Source organism: Corvus brachyrhynchos, unplaced genomic scaffold, assembly GCF_000691975.1.
Source record: "Corvus brachyrhynchos isolate BGI_N302 unplaced genomic scaffold, ASM69197v1 scaffold61, whole genome shotgun sequence".
Taxonomy (NCBI): domain Eukaryota; kingdom Metazoa; phylum Chordata; class Aves; order Passeriformes; family Corvidae; genus Corvus; species Corvus brachyrhynchos.
In genome coordinates, this window is record NW_008236478.1 from 3,172,493 (window position 1) to 3,187,444 (window position 14,952).

General features: G+C 40.6%; 1 protein-coding gene across 3 annotated transcripts in view; it reads left to right on the plus strand.

Moving 5' to 3' along the window:
- The window catches only part of WDFY4 (WDFY family member 4), a 125,490-nt gene that overhangs the window by 99,235 nt on the left and 11,303 nt on the right, over nucleotides 1-14,952 (plus strand). For 2 of the 3 annotated variants that reach the window (XM_017725984.1, XM_017725985.1), the window contains exons 52-57: nucleotides 4,967-5,120; nucleotides 6,739-6,830; nucleotides 11,328-11,540; nucleotides 12,065-12,212; nucleotides 12,652-12,809; nucleotides 14,396-14,554. In XM_017725984.1, the coding sequence (XP_017581473.1) occupies nucleotides 4,967-5,120; nucleotides 6,739-6,830; nucleotides 11,328-11,540; nucleotides 12,065-12,212; nucleotides 12,652-12,809; nucleotides 14,396-14,554 (924 nt within the window). Of the gene's footprint in view, nucleotides 1-4,966; nucleotides 5,121-6,738; nucleotides 6,831-11,327; nucleotides 11,541-12,064; nucleotides 12,213-12,651; nucleotides 12,810-14,395; nucleotides 14,555-14,952 lie in introns of those variants that run through there. The other variant, XM_017725986.1, reaches the window with a different exon arrangement.

The following is a 14,952-nucleotide window of genomic DNA, read 5'->3' on the forward strand; positions in this document are numbered from 1 at the left end:
GAGAACTGAGGCATGTAAACAGATAGCTAATATTTTATTACCTGTCTGACCATAGACTTCTGACTTTGGGGCAGATGAGACTTGGTATCATTTTCTGTGAGATGGTAGGTCTTCTAAGCCCAAGTACAGTCATGTGGCTACTGGCAAGCACTTGGAGCTTGCTGTGGTGGCATAAGGAGCATTCCTGGGCCAGGTGAGGATATTTAGGTTCTGGTAGGTGTGAAATGATAGGGATCATGGGATCAACTTCCTGAAGAAGTGGGATGGGATTACATCCAGTGCTCCAGAAGGAATATTTTAGTGTAATCTTGTTCTGAACTTCTTACTGTTTATACAGTGCCAAGCTGGCTCTCACCATGGAATTGAATTTATGGAAATTGAACGTTGTGCGTACCTTTCCCATCTGCCCAGCATACAGGAGCACCAAATTTCCTGATTGCCCTTTTCAGCAGGCAGCTGGTAATGCTCAAGCAAATATACTTGGGCTGCAGCAGAGAGTTGTTACCCTCATTTCTGTAACGTGTTGTGTTGTAACAGGGTCTACCAGGAGGACAGATCCTCCAAGGTGTATTTTTTAAGGAGTATCTTGCTGAAATCTACCTATCCTTGTGGAAAAATACAGGAAGATAGCCAGGCCAGAATATTCCACATTTGGAGACTGCTGTATGGATAATGAGGGATGGCCATGTCTCTTGCAGCTTTCCAAGTGCTTTGCTGTTGTGGTTTGGGTTTTTTTTTCAGTGAACTAATACAAATAAAGTGCTGTGTTAATTAAGTAATAAGCCCTGTGATATTGGCTGTTACCAGCAGTAGCTGATGGTTTAGTGAACCACCTGAGGCAATGGTTGCCATCACACTCTGTGAGCCATATGTTAGCTGCAGTCATGAATGACTGTGGAGCAGTTATTTCTTGTTGTAAACAACAAAGGCTGCCGTATCTCCCTGGCACACTTTTCATGCATAATGAGTTCGCAGTCTGAGTGAATGCTTTGTGGCTGTGTTTGTGTGATTAGCAGGTAACCAGCAGTTTTGTGAGGATAGTTGTCTTCAAAGGCTGCTGAGATCTGAAGCACTCAAAATTTTGTCCAGATGTGGATCCACTGGAAGAAACAGTAGAACTCCTTCCTCCTTCCATTCTTACTCTTTTGCTTTTATGTTGGTGCATGTTCAGCTGAGCTCATTGTTGTCATTTACCCCAGGTGACTGGTCCTATGGCAGCTTAGGAATTGCTAACTGTGAGATGCTGTCAGGCAAACAGCAGATCTGAGAAGTGTATGATCAAGTCAATGGCAGGTTGCAAAAAGAGAACTGCCACACTTAAGACCCTGGAAGGGTGCTGCTGCCTTTGGGAGCTGTGAAAGCTTCTCAGCATCTTAAAAATAGAAAAAGCTACATTTACATCTGCAAATGGACAGTCTGAATACATGACAAGGAAATGCAACAACTTGGGTGCACTCTGTGAAAAGTTCATGTTGGCATAACATCTTCTCTCAGGTCAAACAGTTCGATTTGCACCTGACCACAGAAGGCAGCAGCGAGCAAGCGCTGCCTTCAGTAACGGGACTGTACAGGAGGAACCTTATTTCACCTTTTTTTAAGTGTCTTGAAATCTGGCTCTGGATAAAAGTTTGTATGTGCTGTGCATATTGTACTTGGAATGGAGGTAAAATTGGTTTATCAAACAGGTATTGGCTGGTACCTTCCACTTTACCTTGGTCAAGTAGCTCCTGGAATTCTTTTCAAGAATTGGCCTCAGCACCATAAAAGAGCAATAAAGGTTTCTGTGTTTAGTGTCTTTATTGGAAAGGCATTCCAGGACTCCATGCCTTCAATATTGAGATTTGCTTTTGATCAACTCATCTTTTTATCCCTTTTTATTCTTATCCCACTTTTGCACTTCAGCTGTCAGATTGACCTTTCCTGACATTTCCCTCTCAAAGGTACTTATAGAGAGCAGGGTCTTTACTCTTCATTGTGTTACTGACTCTTGAGCAGTCATTTAAGCACTACCAGCAGGTAATAACTTCTCAGCATCTCTGGGCATGTTGTAAGTCTTTGCACCATCATAAGCAACTCTTAGAAACACTTTGAGGTCTTTGGGTCTAGAGCACCACCAAGGTGATGCTTAGTGTTACAAATTTGTGAAGTTCTGACTTCTCTCCAGAGATCATTTTGCCTACTTGCTTTGTATATACCCTGCTGGACTGTAGTTTTTAAAAGCATATTTTTCCAGTATTTCTGATGACAGTAAGGCCTCTACTGAAAGGAAAGAAAACAGAGACTTACTGTGTCAAGCTGTAGAAAAGTCATAAGAGTTCGTTGTCTTGCAATCTAAAAGCATAAAGCAATTCTTGATTCTCTTTTTCCCTTTCAGTGCAGTTTTTGCATTCATAGAGAGAGAAAACTCATTAATTCTGATATAAATATATGCAAATAAATTTATTAATATAGGAAATGGGAAAATCAGTTATTGCTTCCTTTATAAATAATACAGGCTTAAGTTTTAAAGATATTACTTTTCCCTAAAATGAATTAGACAGCCAGGGAAAAAATCACATTTTTTCGTGGTGGTAATATCTTTAACCAGATTTGTCGCGCTAACAGCATTTCCTATGTATATATTATTTTTATTTAATACAGGTAATCTTTTTATTACAAATCATATTGTTTCTCAGGAGATTACCACCAGCTCTCATAAAAGCTGCAAAAAAAGATGAAAAAGCATCAATCACCACCAGACACAGCACACTGTGTGCAGATTAAATATACAAAGCCCTTTAATATGCTTCAATGAGATACTTGTTAGCTGTTGATTTATTTATAGTCCTCCATCTACTCTGTTTTAATTTCAATTTGAATTTGACTCCAAGGGTCCCTGCCTAATAATGATCAAGAGCAAGATGACCTTGTGCATCAGATTAACTCCAGATAGGCTTGCTCATGTGATTAGCCACTTTTTCACTCTGTCCCTTGAGTGGGTGTGAGAAGGCTTCACAATTGTCACTGGTATAAAGAAGGACAAGAAGCTAAAGCAGAACTATGCTGTCATTTAGAGATGGGGCTGGACCAGAAGCCTGGTCACAATTCACCTTAGGGGAAAGAGGGGTGGGATCCTTCCATCTGGAATATATGCTCAGTTTTGGTGTGAGTCTGTCTCAAAAGTCAAGCAAGGAATGGGGCTTCAGCACTTAGGGTTTTTTTGACTACTGTCTTCTAATAACTTATCCATGAAGGTATTTTCTCCCTCACAAAAGATGTGGCAAAAATTACTTCTTGACTTGCAGTTGCCAGACTGAGCAGAGCAGATCTAAAGGAGTTGCAACCTAAGTGTGCAAGTACTCAGGGGGAATAAAAAGGGCAGTGGTTCTTAGCATCAGAAAACCATGTGGGACCTGCTGCTGGGGTTCTTCTGGTCCGTGGGAGTGGGATCCCATCCTCACAGCATGAGAGTGCTTAAATGTTGTTTTCCTATGTGATAGATTGCAAATCAAAACTTCAGCTGATTGTTACTGTACAGAAGTACAACATCCTCCTCATCTAGCACATGCAACAGTCTACAGGCAGAGAGAAAACTAACTGAAGGTTTTGTTTTCCCTAGAGGTCAGCCACAGACAGAACCTGACTGCATCTCATATCTTTAACAGATTGACTCTTGCACCTTGTCTGTGTTTTAGTGTCTTCATTATGCAATCCCACTGGCTTATTATTTTTGCCTAGGGAAGCAGCTTTGAGGATTGAGTGGTTGAGGGTGAGCAATCATTCACACATGTTCACTGTACTGCAGAACTATTTAAAGGTACTCGTTCTATCTCTGAAAATCTCTCTTGAGCCCTGGCAGTGGGATGTACTGTTATGTCCCATGACACATAATCCAAATTAATTAACCCCAAGGAGAAATGTCTATATTAGCTTGGGAGCACTGCTGCCAGCACCTGAAGTAGGTATTGAGAAACAATTCAGTTCTGTCACTTTAATACAGTTAAAAAGTCAGCTTTCCTCTAAAACAGTTTGATTTTTCTGACAAACTCATTCAGATGATCTCCAAAAACTGATTTTTATTTGGTTATTTCCATTATTATAGAAATTTTATGTTACAGTAAGTTCTTTCATGCTCAATGTAGGGATTCATATGTAAAGGTAAACCTGGATTTTCACAAATGCATACAGTATCTAAAATCCCATTAGGAAATTCTGTAGAAAATATGGTTTAATTAGGAGGCACATATCCTTCATTCAGTAAGTGACTTTTTTTTTTAAATTTCCTCTTGAGGCCTTAGTTCAGAATAATGTCCTGGGACACTAAGGCTGCTTTTGTCTAGTGTTTGACTCTCATTAATCTAAACATGTTCAAATATTCTCAAGATGTGAGGTAGTTTTTTATCTCCTTTATTACTTACCAGTTCAGCTCGGGTCCCAGAATTTTTTTTCTCCCCTCTTTATGGTGTCTCTCCTTCCCATAAGGAATGACCAGTCCCTGCACACTCCTGCCCACTGGGCCTTTCCTGTTTTCCTGGATCTAATGTATGTTACTTCAGTGGTAACCTCTCCTTCTCCAAGGATTTTTTTCACAGGACAATTGCACATAAGATTGTTCACACTTGTTTGGGTCACAAGTGAATTTGGCCATTGCTTGCAAATCACTTTGGGATGAAATAAATTAATTGCTTTCAGAAGCATTACTAATGGGCATGGTGATATTCTCAAGCTGCCCATGATGGCTCCTGCTTGCCTCTGTATTACTGCAGGCTGTGCTAAGACTCCAGGTTTGATGGCTTCTCAACATACATGCCTACAAATCAGGACTAAGACAGGTCCTAGCATAAGATCACACTACTTAGAGCCAGGACAGATCTTGAGGCATCCCCTTATGAACCATGTGATAAGGGGATCATTACAAAATTAGCTAAGATGCCTTTAATTTAACAGAATAATGACACAAGTCTTTTTGTCTGTCTCCATTTCACAGGGTGGGAGTTTTGATGTTGCAGACAGGATGTTTCACAGTGTCAAGAGCACATGGGAATCAGCATCAAGGGACAACATGAGTGATGTCAGGGAGCTCATCCCTGAATTCTTTTACTTGCCAGAGTTCCTAACCAATGCAAATCACTTTGAACTTGGTAAGTTCTAGTGTTCCATCCAGCATCCTACCAAAAGAAAAGATCCAGATCTTGTGTTGAGAGTCAGTCTCTGGACATTGTGGACTGATGAGTCTTTCTAATGATGAGATAATTTTTTATTCAAATAACACGACAAGAATGCAAGCTTCTGAAAACTGAATTATGTCAGAAGAACCAAGTTGCCAGCTCAGGAAGAAGCAAGCAGTTCCTACTAATTACTGTGCAAAAGAATTACACATTTTGTCACACAAAAGTGGATTTTTATATAACCAATCTAGTTGGTTGCTTTTGAAAATTTGGCCTGTATTATCAAATCTATGTAGCTATTGAAAATGTATTATTCCTTTGGAGATGTGTCAATTGTTAAATGGTGTTGGTGAAAGGTGGGATTGTTTTTGTTTTGGTTTTTTTTTTTAATCTCCATGAGATCACAAGGTGATTAAAGTTTCCAAATGTCCTCACTCTCATCTTCAAAGGTTCTGCACAACTCACATGAACTTGATACATTTTCCCTGTCCTCAAGCAGCATCACAATCCCCTCTGAATGTACACTGTCTCTAAACCTTTCTGCATCCTTGATGAAGGCTCAGAGAGAATCCAGAAAAAACACTCTTCAGAAATAGGCATGGCAGTTCTGATTCACTTCACTTGACAGGACTTTCACACCATTTGCAATGCAAAGCTGCTTTCTATAACAGACATTGTTTGGTTAGCAATTAAGGCAGGGGAAAAATACCTGAAGAATCATCCTAAATTGGTGACAGCAAAGGCAGCTTAACCCATGGTATTGAAATCTAGCTGTAATTGTATTTAAGATACCAGTGAAATGAGGCATGCTAAAAGATAGGAATGTATATATTTATATATAAGAATAGGGGAAAAAAATGTGCTAGAAGTTTGTTAAAAGATAAAAAAGAATTGGAGTAGTTTCATCCTGAGAGGAGGCCAAGAAAAAAAGCTTGGCTGAAATAAAGATTCAGAGACTGACCTGAGTGGAACTGAGTGGAGGGACCCAAAGGACACCAGAATCTTGTCAGTAGAGAGCAAATATACAGGAAGATTTTACAGTAGGCAAAGCCAAGAACCCAAATCTGTACTCTGCTAAACTGTAGGGATACTTGTGGTCCCAGAACTGAACCTCAGTTTAGATTTGAATTCATCCAGTTGCACAACACTGTACTCTGAATTAAGAACATATGCTCACCTTCTGAAAGGAATCAGGTTGCAAAGGACTTGAGAACAAAATCCCTCTCAGTGGCTCCTTTGGTAGGAATATTTGGCAGTTAGACCCACAGGATTATGTATAAAAAGAAAGTTGTGTAAACACATTTGTCTTGTCTGTGTTTGCATTCTGTACTAAAATGGTCTGTGCTGAGGACATGCATATTTTTACTCTGTTAATGACAATTACTAGAACATCTTCTCACTGCTTTATTACTGGATCAGAAATCCCAGAACACTGATTCTTCAGTATTCTATGGCCCTAAATTTGATGAACCTGAAACTGCCTGTAGGAAAATCACCTCAACTTCCTTTGACTTTGGTGTTTCAGTAAAGTTGTTCCTATTTTCAATGTGTCTGATTCTTGTTTTTGGTTCTCCCTTTGTAATTCCTGCAGGCTGCATGCAGGATGGAACAGTGCTGGGAGATGTGCAGCTTCCTCCTTGGGCAGATGGGGATCCCCATAAATTCATTCTCCTGCACAGACAGGTCAGTGAATATAAAGATTTGTGACAAAATGCTACCTGGGTGCCATTGAAAATGAAGCTCTGAAAGCCAGAGTTACAAATGAAAATGTTGAATCCAAATGTGTCTTATCATTGTGGAGTTTGTGTTGGTTCTGAACTTTGCATGTATATTTGTCTGCCTAATAATTTACCTTGAATCAAGGCAAACTTTTCAGACCAGATGTGGATTACATGTAGGTTTGTGGCATGACCATATCTCAGCCCACAAGTGTAAGAGAACATAATATACCATACAGGAATTTATATGCATACAGTTCTGTGTTGTTGCTAACAACATGTGTGTTTATTTAAATTATTTATTTCCATCTCTGAGTCATGCCAGGACTAAAGTTATTTTTTTATTTTTGGGGGTTGGGATGGGGGAAACCTAATGTACTTCTCTGCCTTTAATGGAGTCAGCCTTGGCAATTTGAAAACAAATAGCTCTAAGGTCCTGAGACTTACTGCAATTAGTGCTATCTATTAATAGTTAGAAAGTCTTCTGTGTGATGTCATCTGCTTCATAAAAGTGAAAGCAAATGCAGTTCTAGATGAAGATTGTTGCATTGAACTCAGACTTTGCAGCATAATATCTTGGTGCAGGTCTCTATAGTGCTCCTGCATTACCCCATCAGATTTCCTTGGGTGAGCTGCATGTGTGAGTGCACACAGATTGTTGCTGTGTACAGCTGTGATGAATGTATGTGTTAGCATTGGTGGGGCTAAACAAACAGCCCATGATTTTCAAGGCATTACATTATCCTGGTTTGTCATGTAGCTTCAGTTTTTGCCTCAGTGGGTGTAGGTTCTTCTCACCTCTGCTATGCAGGTCCTGCCCTTGGGATTTCACCTTTCTCTCTCCATAATCACTTTGTAGGTGATTATATTCAAACCTGTGGATACAACCATCTTTTCTGTTTTGGTGTCTCCAGATAAGCCTTTCCTCAGTTGACCTCTCCAATGCTGGCTTAAATCCTGTCTCTGACCTCCTTACTACCTTAACTTCTTGTTCTTCTTTTGAACAAAACCAGGGTCACACTCTTATTTTGTAAATACTTTTCTTCACTGTTCACTGAACCATTAACAGCAACCACAATATTCCCACTAAGTTACCATTACTTTCATAGAATCATAAAATGGTTTGGGTTGGAAGGGACCTTAAAGATATCCTAGTTCCGACCCCTCTGCCATGGGCAAGGATACCTTTCACTGGACCACAGTGCTCAAAGTCCCGTCCAACCTGACCTTGAATATTTTCAGCAATGAGGCATCCACAATTTTCTCTGGGCAACCTGTTCTAAATTCTAAGCACCCTCACAGTGGAAAGTCCCTTCCTAACATCTAATGTAAATCTACCCTCTCTGTTTAAAGTCGTTCCTCTTTTTCCTATCACTACATTCCCTTGTAAAAAGATCCTCTCTGGCTTTCTTGTAGGCCTCCCCTTAGGTACTGGAAGGTTCCTGATGCTGCAAACTCTTTGGCTTTTGAATGACTGAGTATGAGACAGAGCCTGTTCAACTCTGGTTTCATTCACACATGCTCAGGTTACTCCTGTGAGTGAACATGCATAAGGTCTGAGCCTGTGCTTGCCTACTTATTTTTGTGCAGTAATCCTGCTTTTGTGGGGTTTTTTTATGACTGTTGCTTATATAGTGTGACTGTTGATTATATAGTGAGATATTTCATCTTTTCATTTAAGAGATTAAGAGGCTCTCTTTAGTTTCTATTTTGAATTTATGACCTGAACACTTCACTTTAAATCTGTGTCAGAACAATAATGCTAAAAATATTTAAATGAAGTTAAAGTTCTATCTTTCTGCTTTACCTATTTTGAAATGGATAACTCTTATTATGGATAACCTACTAAAAATTTTGTCTTCAATCATTTTGAAAATGCAGTCATCTACCAGATTTTTTTTTTTGCCAAAGAACTGAAATTGAGATTAAGAGCCACGTTTAGAATGCTTCATTTCCTTTTCATACACAATAATAGGTATTACTGAGACAGACTTCTCTGAAGCTGTGTAGAAAGTGACTTAGAGGCTCAGAGCTCTGTTCACACTGAAAGGTGATGGAAGGGAAGAGAGACCTGAGCTTTTGTCAGAGCCCATAACTACATGATGATACAGCTACTAGGAGGAAGGAGATCCTCATTTAAGTTTTGTGTGCACTGCAGACTTGCTCATGGAAGTAAAGTCCTTGCTAAACTAAAGAGTTGAATCCAGGGAATGCCCAGTCTCCTACCTACTGCAAATTGGTTTTGGCCGCTGAGGTCAAATATACAACAGTTCCCTCGTATTCCTCAGTGGCTCCTTGGAAGGTATGGAGGCTTTGGGGCTGTCTGGTTCCTTTCACTGCTCTCTCTGTGACTGTCCAAGGTGCTCAATCTCTGTTTTCCAGTTTCCCAAATATGGGAAAGGTAACACTGTCCTTCCCTACCAGATGTGCTGCAGACAAAAAGCCACGTATGACTGAAAGATGCTGCAATTTTACATTGATGCTTTTTAAAGAAAAACATAGGGAGACATCCTGTCTATTCTACTATGGTTTGTTTGGAGTGTAAAATACTGAGCTCCTTACTGCTTGTGTAATGGTGAATACTCCAAAGGCACTTGGATACCATGGAGAAATCTGCTTTTACCTAGTACTTTAGAATAATGGTACAGTTTGGAAATGAATCTGCAGTCATCCCTGCATAGCATGGGTTTGCGGTCACTGTAGAATGATCTCAGATTGTGTGAACTAGATTTGTTTTGGGTGAAATGAAAGAAAAGCTGCACTCCAGTTGTGTGCTCCAGATGCTGGTAGCATTCAGCTTGCAGGAACAGCCTGGATTTAGTTGGAAGTAAAGCCCCCAGAGTGCATTTAATGTGGATACTGGGTGCTCTCTACCATTTGTCTACAGAACTGCTTCCTCTGAGCTGCACTATTTAATAACATTGGCACAGCTGATAAGCAAATTAATTCAAATCTCAAATAGGAGCAGCTTAGCAAATGAAAGATCATGTTTATACATGTGTGTTCTTAATAATTTTCCAGACCTGATCAGATTTCCTGTACAGTCAGTGCAATATTGTCTTTTCAACCATAGCTGGTACCAGGTACTACACAGGGCAGTGCAAGACACCTTAATTAGCCTGCCTGGGAGACTTTGTCTAACCCTGAAGTGAAGAGTCAGAGATTTTGAATTCTGAAACATGAGGGTTTCTCTCTCCTCTGAAATCATCCACAAGGCTGGAAGTACTAATTACTGGTATCGTGGCCATTTTTAGGAGGCTCCACAATGAGTTTGGTGCATAAAACAGATTGAAGTTGACACTGTTCTGAGGTTGGCTATTACTTTCAAAAATGTGAGAGTGAAGAATTGTTCTTGACATAAAACTCTGAACAGCTTCCTGTTTCATGCTTAATAAGTTAGGAATCTAGTTCACTGAATAAATGTATATACTTCCTCCCTAGACCACAAGTTCTCCCTCCCTGGCTGGGCTTGCCATAGCGCTCAGTGAAATACTTTGAGTCTGCACAGTTACAGCTCTGTTAGTTGCTTTGTTTTGCTTTGGCAGCGATGCCAGTCAAAATTTACAGTTTGTAATTCATGGACTAACTGCTTTTATTAATAAGAATGAGTTCCAAGTCTGTTCAGGGACAGATTGTACACTGTGCTTGTTCTGTGAGCTGCCCTGTGATCATTATAGCTGTGGGCAGGGTCATTTGCACCAGCTGCACTGGGCAACTGTCTGCTCTGTGAAATGAGCCATTGTTCTGGATCCCATTAGCTTGTTTATTTCTGCTGTGCTTTGGGTGGGCTGGTCTGCTTGGAAGACTTTTCACTGAACATCAGGGGTTACACAGTCAAATGATTCGGAGATAGGAAAGTACTTTTAATAATGCTTGACACTGCTGCTTGAATCATTGCGCAAGGCTGTTTGGGAATGCACAAAAATTTGGTGAGGCAGGTGATGGCAGGAGCAATAACATTTAGTGATGCCTTATGGGTAAGACTGGCTAACCTGGTGGTGGGCACAGATTCAACTTGAATTTGTGTCCCCTGCTTATGAACTTGCTTGTCTGGGTCTAGCACAAGTTTTACTCTGTGATTGCATTAGCATCTCGCCCAGTGTTCTCCAGTAGTAATTGTTCATTCTGGTCCTATTAATCCATGTGCCAATCACTATGGGTGCCAAGATCTGTGGAATGCTTTCATTTTGCTTTGTGGAACCTACCTGTGTTGTGTCTGAGGATATTGCTCCTGGTGTCTGTTAAGTCAAACATGCTGCACTCTGTCCTTCCGTTTCCTGTGGGGATCCACTTTAGTCTCTTTTGGTGTTTTATGAGCCTGTGCTGAGAATGGAGGTACTGGAGGAACTGAAAGTGTGATGACTCATTTGCAGAGAATTTGTCTCCAGCAAGGATTGGAAAGCAGTAATGCATTCGTAATGGATACAATCTAGTGAATTAAGTAATTTTGTTTTGGTTTCAGGCACTGGAAAGTGATTATGTCAGTGCACACCTTCACCGCTGGATAGACCTTATTTTTGGCCACAAGCAGCACGGCTCAGCTGCAGTGGAGGCAGTTAACACCTATCACCCTTACTTCTATGGAGACAAGATGGACCTCAACAACATTAAAGATCCTCTGATTAAGAGCACTATCCTGGGATTTATCAGCAACTTTGGACAGATACCAAAGCAGGTATCACTTTATCATGAGAGTAGAGAACATAATATATCTTGATCTTACAGTATTTTGACTGGAAACCAGTAATAATAATGTAAATCAGAAACATCTTCTGATTTAAACCTGCTGAAAGATGGGCTATAGGCTTTTCCAGATTTTGTACTACATCAGTCTGCACCCCCACTTTCTAACCATGCTGCTCCTGTTGTATGCCATACAGCTGCAGCATCAGCTCTGGGTTCTGCTCCTTCAGCACAGTCACACAAGTAATCACTAGTCTGGGAATGGGTATAATCAACTAAAACCCAGCTCAAAGTCTCACCTATGCTTTTCTTTCTTGTCCGGAATTGCTGGGATTAGCCTTCTGTCTCTGCGAGGGAGGGATGTAATCTGATGAAAATATTATATGCCTAAGATTTTAATTAAGAGATTCATATATGATAGTCTTGGAGTCTGTGATTTTAAGATTTAAACAGGTGTTTCTCCTAAGTGGTCATACAAGTAGAGATTTATTTTTCAATGGCATTCCTTTGTCCTAGCTCTTCACAAAACCACATCCATCCAGGAATGCTCAAGGGAAGAGTTCATCAGGAAGAGAGACTGGGCCGTTCCTTCACTCAAGTGGAATTCTTCCTCCTTTTGTGAGCAGTCTGCAAAATCTGAAGCTCTCACCAGTTACCATAAAAGGTGCTGCAGGGGCTGTGTTCCATTTTCTGACAATACACAGTTCTTAGACAGGATAAATCTGTGTTTTCAAGAGCACAAAAGTAGTCACACAGCTTTGTATGGGTTGGTTCAATCAAGATCCCTTCTGCCAATTGTGATTTATGTATCTGTGTATTAGGAGTGGGGATTGAAAGCTTCTTCAAACTTCAGTTGTAGAGTTCAGAACAGATTGTTTCTTATAAGACATCACCCCCTCTGCATGGATCTATGTGGTCCACTGGAGAGGAGCGTTTCCACTATTGTGTCTCAGTTTCAGAGTGGATTTGTGTCTCTGGGCCTGGCCACAGCACTGAGCCCAGATGTGGGACCTGCCAGCCTCACCACACAAGCTGTGCAAGGAGAAAAGTTAGCATCAGTGCTCTAAACCAAACAGAATTAAATATTTTCTCTGTCTTGCTAGACTATCCCAAGGGAGCTATTGGGCACATTGTTCATACAGAGAAAGGCATTCTGGCTGTTGAAAAAAATAAAATTTTGATTCCTCCTCTTTGGAGCAAAACATTCTGCTGGGGTTTTGAGGACTTCACCTGCTGCTTTGGCAACTATGGATCTGACAAGGTAAATAACAAAAAGACTAAGAATTCAAGAAATTAATTATACGTTGTGGTCTTTGACTGGTTTGGGCACCCATTTCAGAGGCTGTTGGGGAGCTGATTTCAGAGGATGCTATACAGGACTTTCTCACAGTCAAGCTTCTTGAGGAATCTCAAGTTGAACATCCAAGATAGTGTAAAATCATTTTACACTGCTCAAAAACATGGCATTTGCCTCTAAATTATCTCCAGTTTTCCATCCAGTGATTGTGTTGTCCATGTTGTTGCTGTGTAAGGACAACACAAGGTCTCCTGGTCACTGATTAGAAATTTCATTGTGCAGAAATTTCTGCTGGAATTAAGACAGAACCATCTGTCAATTCCCCTCTGGCTCCAGCAAAGTCCAGTGCATTCATTCAAAATAATGAAGTTAATACTCTTACTTCTTTGCTGTTAAAAATAAATGGTCTATATCATCACACTGCTTGTTAGGGCACTTGACAGATCTAGTTTCTTCCTCTGCCATAAATACACTGATTTTTGGATGTGTTTGGGACAATGTTATGATATGCAAAGACTTCTGAGTTAGCTTGGGTACCAGAATAGCATAACACATAATTCAGCAAGATACTGACTTGGGTATTTGTTCAAGTGGCATCATTATGTTTTTACAGACATACCCAAAGTCAATGGAAATGAAAAAGCCATGAGATATATTCCAACTTCCGCTCCCTGTATAATAAAATCAGTGCTTAGCAGTTCATACTGTTGCTGCAGGCATAAATTATTCAGTTTGTCACTTCAAAACTCAGGGTGACACTGAGCATAGTGAGTGTGACTACACAGTCACTATAAGTAATAGTTAGGAGTCCAACTTGAATATTCTCGTGGTCAACAGTGCCAGTGGAGACGAGATGTAAGAAACTTTAGTCCTTGTTGTAAGTAGGTAAAGGTTTGTTCTGTCTGTGGTAGGGGTTTTATAGCTGTGCCACCCAACTCCACCAGATTCATTGGTACCAGAGTGCTGTCCCAGTTGTGTGGGGGAGAGCTAATGCAGAATGTGCAGGAGGATGTTTGTGCTGTAATTGTAGCAATGTGCAATGGATCTGACACTGCTTTAGACTGATTTGGGTGCTGCTGACAGAGCACAGAATGCAATTTAGTGCTGTGTCTTTTGGCTTTTCAATCCAAATAAGAGGAGGGTTGCAGGGCCTGGCAGTAACTGTAAGCAGGCCATCACAGCCTGAGCTTTCTCTTTAGTCTACATGGAATGTTTGCCTTATGTTACTGTATGGTGGCAGAATGAGCTTTCCTGAAGTTATGTAGGAAGTGTGGCACAAGAGAAATTGAGACCCAAATCTCCTAAGACATGAGATACTGAGCTTTGTTCAGCCTTGGCCCCTGGAAGATGGCACAGATGCGTGCAGCCACAGACTGTGCATGTCCATGTGTTCACAGCTGTGCTCACATAGAGACTGGTTATGATGACCTTTTCTTTCTTAGATTTAAAATATGGAGGCTCAGTTTTGAAAATTGAATCTACCGTTTGATATTAGTAAAGACATGGTATCATCAGATGAGCATTTGACTTAAAGACGCTTTCTTGTACAGAATGTGACTACATTCGAGTGCATGGCAGACTGGGGAAAGTGCCTCTGTGCAGTGTGTCCTTCAGCAACTACCATAATCACATCTGGAACAAGCTCAGTTGTGTGTGTCTGGGAATTCTCCCTGGTCAAGGACAAAGTGAAATGTCTAAACCTGAGACAGGTAAGTACTGTGGCTCTTCTGCTACGGAAACTTAATGAAATCCAGAAGATAAGGTTTTTATCTCTCAGATGTTTGTCAGAAGAAGCAACTTTGGGTGAATCAAGAAGGCAGGAAAAAGCCAGTAATAAGCAGTATCATGTGACAGCCTGTTATCAGGTCAGGAGCTGATAATATGCCTTATACCAGCAGCTTATAGCTATGAGTTCCACTTGGTGGATTTTTTCCCTTTAGTAGCATTTTCAAAGTTCATCATGATAAAAGAAATGATGAAGATAAGGCATATTCTCCTCTCTTGAAGTGCAGCCCTTGGGTTATTTTCAAAAACGAGTGTCACCTGGAGATGCTTATAATTTGTTCTGGGCTGCTACAGCAATGGACAGGATCTGAAACATCCTGTG